The 9,128-nt window shown below is 44.8% G+C and overlaps 1 protein-coding gene across 2 annotated transcripts in view; it reads right to left on the reverse strand.

The window, feature by feature from the left end:
* Positions 1 to 8,809, reverse strand: part of STX8 (syntaxin 8) — a 198,794-nt gene extending 189,985 nt beyond the window's left edge. For both annotated transcript variants that reach the window (XM_061143471.1, XM_061143470.1), the window contains exon 1: positions 8,711 to 8,809. In XM_061143471.1, coding sequence (XP_060999454.1) covers positions 8,711 to 8,727 — 17 coding nt within the window. In that variant the 5' untranslated portion in view covers positions 8,728 to 8,809. The remainder of the gene's footprint in view (positions 1 to 8,710) is intronic.
* Between the last annotated feature and the right edge of the window lie 319 nt (positions 8,810 to 9,128).

The raw sequence follows: 9,128 nt of genomic DNA on the forward strand, positions 1-9,128 counted from the left end.
CCCAATGCATTCATTCACAAAACATTCAGCAAAGATTTCTGGAGGCCTAGCAGGGCTCCAGGCATGGGAGAATACAGCAATGAACAATGAACTCAAGAGACCCCACAGAGACTGAGACAGAACTATGTCTGAGTGTCTCCTGTGGAGGCATGGGTCAGCAGTGGCCTGCCGCAGGGCAGAGGCCCTGGGTGCAGCAGACCTGCGTATGGCATAAGCCCTATTGGAGGAGGTCGCCATTAAATCCAACATAGAGCTGCCAGAACTTACATAGGACTAGGAAAATAGACTCTTGGAGGGTACAAACAGAACCTTACACCAGAACCTCACCAGGACCCAGGAGAAAGAAGCAGTGACCCCAGAAGAGACTGACCCAGACTTGCCCAGGAGTCTCTGGCGGAGGCGTAGATCGGCCTGCTGCAGGGCTGGGGGCACTGAGTGTGGCAGTGTAGCATGGGACTTTTTGAAGGAGGTCGCCATTATCTTCATTACCTCCACCATAGTTTGGCCCCAGGTAAATAACAGGGAGGGAACACAGCTCCACCCATCAACAGAAAATTGGGTTAAAGATTTACTGAGCATGGCCCCGCCCATCAGAACTAGACCCAGTTTCCCCCTCAGTCAGTCTATCCCATCAGGAAGCTTCCATCAGCCTCTTATCCTCCATCAGATGGCAGGCAGACTGAAAACCACAATCACAGAAGCAAAACGTGGTCCACTGGAGAAGGGAATGGCAAACCACTTCAGTATTCTTGCTTTGAGAACCCATGAACAGTATGAAAAGGCATAAAGACAGGACACTGAAAGATGAACTCCCTAGGTCGGTAGGTGCCCAATATGCTACTGGAGATCAGTGGAGAAATAACACCAGAATGAAGAGATGGAGCCAAAGCAAAAACAACACCCAGTTGTGGATGTGACTGGAGATAGAAGTCAAGTCCGATGCTGTAAAGAGCAATAATGCATAGGAACCTGGAATGTTGGATCCATGAATCAAGGCAAACAGGAGATGGCAAGAGTGAATGTTGACATTTTAGGAATCAGCGAACTAAAATGGAGTGGAATGGGTGAACCTAACTCAGATGAACATTATATCTACTACTGTGGGCAAGAATCCCTTAGGAGAAATGGAGTAGCCATCATAGTCAACAAAACAGTCCGAAATGCAGTACTGGGATGCAATCTCAGAAATGACGGCATGATCTCTGTTCGTTTCCAAGGCAAACCATTCAATATCACAGTAATTCAAGTCTATGCCCTGACCAGTAATGCTGAAGAAGCAGAAGCTGAATGGTTCTATGAAGACCTACAAGACCTTCTAGAACTAACACCACCCCACCCCACCCCCCGCCAAGAAAATGTCCTTTTCATTACAGGGGACTAGAATGCAAAAGTAGGAAGTCAAGAAATACCTGGAGTAACAGGCAAATTTGGCCTTGGAGTACAGAATGAAGCAGGGCAAAGGCTAATAGCATTTTGCCAAGAGAACACACTGGTCATAGCAAACACCCTCTTCCAACAACATAAGAGAAGACTCTACACATGGACATCACCAGACAGTCAATACCAAAATCAGACTGATTATATTATTTGCAGCCAAAGATGGAGAAGCTCTATACAGTCAGCAAAAACAAGACCGGGAGCTAACTGTGGCTCAGATCATGAACTCCTTATTGCCAAATTCAGATTTCAATTGAAGAAAGTAGGGAAAACCACTAGACCATTCAGGGAAGTCCACTAGACCATTCTGGTATGACCTAAATGAAATCCCTTACAATTATACAGTGGAAGTGAGAAACAGATTCAAAGGATTAGATCTGATAGACAGAGTGCTTGATGAACCATGGACAGAGGATCGTGACACTGTACAGGAAACCGGGATCAAGACCATCCCCAAGAAAAAGAAATGCAAAAAGGCAAAATGGTTGTCTGAGGAGGCCTTACATGTAGCTGAGAAAAGAAGAGAAGTGAAAAGCAAGGGAGAAAAGGAAAGATACATTCATTTGAATGCAGAGTTCCAAAGAATAGCAAGGAGAGATAAGAAAGCCTTCCTCAGTGATCAGTGCCAAGAAATAGAGGAAAACCATGGAATGGGAAAGACTAGAGATCTCTTCAAGAAAATTAGAGATACCAAGGGAACATTTGATGCAAAGATAGGCTCAATAAAGGACAGAAATGGTATGGACTTAATAGAAGCAGAAGATATTAAGAAGAGGTAGCAAGAATACACAGAAGAACTATACAAAAATGATCTTCATGACCCAGATAAGCATGATGGTGTGATCACTCACCTAGAGCCAGACATCCTGGAATGCGAAGTCAAGTGGGCATTAGGAAGCATCACTATGAACAAAGCTAGTGGATGTGATGGAATTCCAGTTAAGCTATTTCAAATCCTAAAAGATGATGCTATGAAAGCGCTACACTCAATATGCCAGCAAATTTGGAAAACTCAGCAGTGGCAACAGGACTGGAAAAGGTCAGTTTTCATTCCAATCCCAAAGAAAGGCAATGCCCCAAATGCTCAAACTACTGCACAACTGCACTCATCTCACATGCTAGTAAAGTAATGCTCAAAATTCTCCAAGCCAGGCTTCAACAGTACATGAACCGTAAACTTCCAGATGTTCAAGCTGGATTTAGAAAAGGCAGAGGAACCAGAGATCAAATTGCCAACATCCGTTGGCACATCCTCTCGAAATAGCAAGAGAATTCCAGAAAAACATCTATTTCTGCTTTATTGACTATGCCAAAGCCTTTGACTGTGTGGATCACAACAGACTGGAAAAATTCTTCAAGAGACAGGAAGACCAGACCACCTGATGTGCCTGTTGAGAAATCTGTATGCAGGTCAGGAAGCAACAGTTGGAACTGGACATAGAACAACAGACTGGTTCCAAATAGGGAAAGGACTACGTCAAGGCTGTATATTGTCACCCTGTTTATTAAATTTATACGTCTCAGAATACATCATGAGAAACGCTGGGCTAGATGACGCACAAGCTGGAATCAAGATTGCCGGGAGAAATATCAAATATCAATAACCTCAGATATGCAGATGACACCACCCTTATGGCAGAAAGCGAAGAAGAACTAAAGAGCCTTTTGATGAAAGTGAAAGAGGAAAGTGAAAAAGTTGGCTTAAAACTCAACATTCAGAAAACAAAGATCATGGCATCTGGCCCCATCACTTCATGGCAAATAGATGGGGAAATAATGGAAATAGTGAGAGACTTTATTTTGGGGGGCTCCAAAATCACTGCAGATGGTGACTGCAGCCATGAAATTAAGACTCCTTGGAAGAAAAGTTATGACCAACCTAGACAGCATAACAAAAAGCAGAGACATTACTTTGCCAACAAAGGTCTGTCTAGTCAAGGCTATGGTTTTTCCAGTAGTCATGTATGAATGTGAGAGTTGGACTATTAAAGAAAGCTGAGCACCGAAGAATTGATGCTTTTAAACTGTGGTGTTGGAGAAGACTCTTGAGAGTCCCTTGGACTGAAAGGAAATCCAACCAGTCAATCCTAAAGGAAATCAGTCCTGAATATTCACTGGAAGGACTGATGCTGAAGCTGAAACTCCAATACTTTCACTACCTGATGCAAAGAACTGACTCACTGGAAAAGACCCTGTTGCTGGGAAAGACTGAAGGCAGGAGGAGAAGGGGACCATAGAGGATGAGATGGATGGCATCACTGACTCAATGGACATGAGTCTGAGTAAACTCCAGGAGTTGGTGATGGACAGGGAAGCCTCGCATGCTGCAGTCATGGGGTAGCAAAGAGTAAGAAATGACTGAGCAACTGGACTAAACTGAAGAAAGAAAATAAGGCAGGATAAAAGGATGTAGAGTGAGAGGCCAGGAGAGCAGCTATTTAGGGAAGAGCCCTACAGAACAACAGGCAACATAATGCTCTGAGGACAAAGGACACACACCCACCTGACACCAGAATTCTCTAGAAACATATCCTGAGCTTCTATTTGCTATTTAACAGGGGTGGGGGCTTTGATGGGTTCACAATGAATCTCTAACAATCCCTTAATTTTTCCTTTGCTAACAGCCTTTTCATTTTTTATCTGTTTTGGAAAATATCTAAGTGTGTATACACATTTCATCTCTTCTAAAGGGTGGAGACTATGAATACATGACAGATGTATTTTCCAAGACTGTGCCAGTAAACAATATTTAGATCTGCTGTGGAATCTAATGTTCCAATTTTTGTCTGAAAAGAGTAAACAAGCCATTTCTTAAAATCTTTGAATTCCCATGTGTCACCTGAACACTGAGGGGACCTGGCAAATGTCTTTTCGAACAAAGAGAAAAAAACAATTTCCAGTCCTTTCCCTGAGGAATCTTAACTATAGTAATTATAACTATGGCTAATAACTGAGTACCTGATCTGGGCCAGGTTCTATGCTAAGAGCCTTACATTTTAAATTTAATAAGGATCCAATGAGGTAGTGTAGGAAAAAGCAATGGCACCCCACTCCAGTACTCTTGCCTGGAAAATCCCATGGAGAGGAGCCTGGCAGGCTGCATTGGAGAAAGAAATGGCAACCCACTTCGGTGTTCTTGCCTGGAGAATCCCAGGGACAGGGGAGCCTGGTGGGCTGCCGTCTATGGGGTCGTACTGAGTCTGACATGACTGAAGTGACTCAGCAGCAGAGGTAGTGTAACCTATGGGGCCTTCCTGGAACAGACCCCACCTCCATGTCTTCCTCCTGCCTCTTGTCTATAGAAAAGCTTTAGCCTCCTAGGCCTTCCTTGAGTTCCAAAGAGTAAATTTTGAGAAGTAAGAAAATGCAGAAAGAAAGGAAAACAGTCAAGCAAGACAAAATAAGAATAGTTTAGCCATTAAGCAAAAGTCAAGGACCTTTACTTCCTCCTCAAGGGTGGTAGACAATATTCTGAGCCGTGTCCTTCAAGCTGTTTTGCAGATACTGAATCCCCCACCAGGCAGACTTTAACTTTCCCCCGCCTCGCCCCCCACCAAGCCTGTAGAACCCATACGGTTTCGAAACCACAAGGTTGATGATGCCGATTCTTGATTACCTCACCACCACCTAATCGGAAGAATGTCCACGAGCTGATCACGCACCCCACAACCTCCCTCCCTCATCCCGTCTTTAAAAATCTTTCCCTGGAAATGAAAGCGTTAGTGCCTCAGTCCTGCCCGACTCTTTGAGACCCCTTGGCCAGCCATGGGGCGTGGCGGGGTGGGGGCCGGAAGGGCGGGGAAGGAATTGGATGTGTTTGGAGCAGTGGCTACCGGGACTCCTTGCTTGGCAGCGAGAAACGCTGCACTTCCCTTCACCACCACCAGGGGTCAGTAGATTGGCTTTACTGTGCGCTGGTGAGCAAACTTGGTTCTGTAACAGGATTAACTCAACATATATATTCATGTATACCAAAAGTGAGCAGGTGATATAAGCCAATACATAATTAAGGAAACAGGAAGCTGATAAGGAAAATTGGGTGCTGGTCCCAACTTTGCCACATTTCCCCCATTTCCCCTCCATGTCGTCATCAATGAAGAGAGGTTCTTAGGTCTGACTCTGCGGTCCCAGACCATATAAATACAAATCAATAATAAGGTGTAACACACCTCCTGACAGATGAGGAGTAGAAATGACAAGTGCGTATTTCCGGAGTTTGGAAGTGAGAGATATCAGTGGCCGAGACACTTGGACCTGATAAGGCTGGGCCAAGAGGTTATACCTTGGACTGAACCACAAGGTCAAAGCAGGCCTCTCACTCCAGCAAGAGGGAGGAGCACCTTTGAGAGGAGGTGAGAGGCACAGGAAACAAGCAAAGATGAAAGGAAGGGAAAGAGCCTGGCATGGTCAGCTGAGGGGTAGTCCTGGGTAGGAGAGTGAAGAACAAAATGGCAGAAAGGAGTTGAAGTCAGTTTCTGCAGAGCCTTGAGTAGCATGATAATAAGATCTGAAAGGAATCTGAGAACTGTGGGGTATACCTTTACAGAGAAAGTGAGGCCTTGAAGAGGTTATGGGAAACGCTTGTGGCCAAAACCCCAGTTGTCTTGCTCCTAATCCTTGTGTTCTCACCTGAGCTCTACAAACTGGTTCTCAAGTTCTGCTGCACATGTGAATCACTGTCTGGTCTGCATGTGCTCAGCTGTGTCCAACTCTTTTGTGACCCATGGGTTGTAGCTTGCCAGGCTCCTCTGTCCACAGGATTTCCCGGCAATAATACTGGAGTAGGTTGCCGTTTCCTTCTCCAAGGGATCTTTCCACCCAGGGATCCACGCTGCATCTCCGGCATCGACAGGCAGATTCTTTACCACTGAGCTACCTGGGAAGCCCCTTGAATCACTGGGGACGTTTTTAAAGCGTCCTCATACCCCAAGCATTCTGACTGAATTGGCAGGGGGCTTGCCCTAGACGGGAGGAGTTGTAAAGCTCCCCAGGAGATTCCAATCTATAGCACAGCTTGGGAACCACTAGCCTAGTGGTAATGGGCAACCTCATGATGGAATCAAGCACACAGGTGCCTAAAGTGCTACTTTAGAAAAAGTAACCTGAACTCCACGTACACAAATCATTGGGAATGAAAGAAGAGTGGCAGGAGACCAGTAGATGACTTCTCCAGCTATTCAACTCCATAACCAGCCACCAACATTTACTTTCTGTAAGCCATAAGGCTATAAAGGATTGGACAACAGCAGAAAAAATAAAAATAAAAATAGTGGAGATGAGTCAATAATCTGATAGGAGGAATGAAGAAAAAGTAGATGATTGGAGTTTTTTAGATCTAAGAGACTAAGAGGATGGTGACGCCATGACAGAGGCTGAGGAACTGGAATGGAGAGGGAAAAAGTGGTAAAGCTGATTAACTTTTATCAAAGAGCCTGATCAGAGACAGTCACCATGCGATATTTCTATTACACAGTGAGCTTACCATTTGCTTTGGTATGCCATTAAAAGAGTAACAGTCACATTCTACTTCTAAACATGAGTAAAGCATCGCTGCCATGATTCTCGACATCAGGAGGGCTAAGCTGTAATCAAGTCTGTTTTTCTTGATTTTTCTAAGTCCTATCCCCTACTCCTTTCTGCTCTCCTGATCAGCAGCCCACTTTGCAAGGAAGTTGACTGAGCACAGCAGAGTGCCCCAGTGTTTCACTTTCAACAAACATGAGAAAGATGCTAAGTTAAACTAGTTGAGAGGAGGAGGAGAAATTATCAGTGCTTTTCCGCATTAACCGTGGAAGAGGCCTAGTGGTTTGGGGATAGTTTCCACCCACCTAAACGGATACCCTGGGACCTCTACCTTATTTCTGAGCTTTATATCCTACTTTATGTGTAAAAGAGGGAATTAGCCTCCATGAAGTGGGAGGGCAACTTAGTCATCTGTATCAAGGGCCTTAAAGATGTTCATACTCTTGGACCCAGTAGCTCCACTTCTAGGAAGTAAGTCAAGGAAGTGAGAGATGGTACCAAGGGGCCATCTTCCCAGTTAAAAAAAAATAAAAGCAAAAAAAAACCCTAGTATTTTTTTAAAAGATACAAAGAGGGGAATGATTAAATCATACTGCATCATGGTGTTTCACATGATACACTATTAAGTAACATAAAGATTGTTTTTGGTGAATATTAATGATATAGAGAAATGGTCCCTGTTTCTATAAAATACATTATATACACACATATATTATACAAAATAAAAAATTCACTTAAGAAGTCAACAATGGCAATTATTCCAGATGATAAAATTAAAGATGTTTCTTTTTTTTTCCCCTCTGCAAATATTCAGTATTTTCTAAATTTTTCTATCGGGGTGTTAAAATTAGGTGAAAAAAAAAATAGTATGGAATCAGTTAAGCCATTGGTCCAGACAATCCAGATCCTAGGTAGATTAACTTTGATCTTGCAAAGTTAATCTCTTAATATCCAGACTGTCTGCAACTTAACTACAAACTATGTTAGAAGTACTAATGTGAGACATATTCTCCAAAAAGAACCGTGTAGAGCTAGAGGGTTTTTAATTAGTAAACAAAAAGCTCAAGTGAATATGCTATTGCAATAGGTTCCTTGGATCGGAATTTGTGTCTTTCATCATTCAGTCCTAAGGACTTGACTGTTGAATAAAAGACCCTTATCAGCTATTGTTTTACTGCATAAGTTGCTGCTGTGTAGACAGTCTTCATGATACTGAGGTGAGGATAAAATACCTTATCAACAACCGGCATAATTTCCTTCCCAGATTCCTGTAAGATTTTTTTGAAGGGCTCACAAGATCTAGACCCCAGCGTCAACTGGTTACTAACTCGCTGACTCCCGTGAATTCTGAACCTCCGTTTCGCTACCGGCGAAATAAGGAAATCACCAGAGGGACTGGCGTTCCACAAAAAAGGTTACTCTGACTTCACTTTCACAGGAGTCCCGGGGAAGCCTGCATCAGCCAGCTCCACCACCAGGATGGAGATGCAGCTCAGAGATTCCGCGTTGGAACTCCCCCAAGGGTCCACCGCGTCTCCCACCCCAGCCACCCCTGCAGGACCGAGAGTGTCGGCGGGATGCGGCGGAGCGCAACCCCTCAACCCCCGGCTCTCGGCGGCAGGAGGATCCCTGCTCCCCCACCCCTGATACCGAAAGGCCCCCGGCCCCAATGCCTAGCGATCGCCCGCTCCCCGGAAGCCCGGTCTCCCCCGAGACCGTCCGCGCGCTGCCGCCCTCAACCGGGGCTCACCAGGGGTCCGGGGCCATGGTGCAGTCTCCACCCGCTCGGACACTTCCTGCTCGCAGCAGCTGACTACGGCGGCCCGCGCGGCTCACACCCCGCGGCTCGACCCGTGCGCGCCCGGAACCCGGAGTTTGCAATATACATACCCTAAGGCCCCCAATCTATTGATAAGAGAAAAAGGAAAGCGCTTCCCCGGGGACTGAGGGCCGGACCAGTTTGCCTCCTTTAAGAGACGCAAACAGCTGGGTGCAATTAAAATAAAATTGTTTTCGAACAAAATCCAAGCATTTTTCCCGGAAGGTGGGAGCCGCTTAAGACCTCTAGCAGTTAACATTTTATTCTGCTTAAAACAAAGGAAAAAAAAAAAAAACTGGATTGTGGTGATAGTTGCACAAATTGTATAAATTTATTAAAACTCACTTAA

This window comes from Dama dama, chromosome 5, assembly GCF_033118175.1.
Source record: "Dama dama isolate Ldn47 chromosome 5, ASM3311817v1, whole genome shotgun sequence".
Lineage (NCBI taxonomy): Eukaryota > Metazoa > Chordata > Mammalia > Artiodactyla > Cervidae > Dama > Dama dama.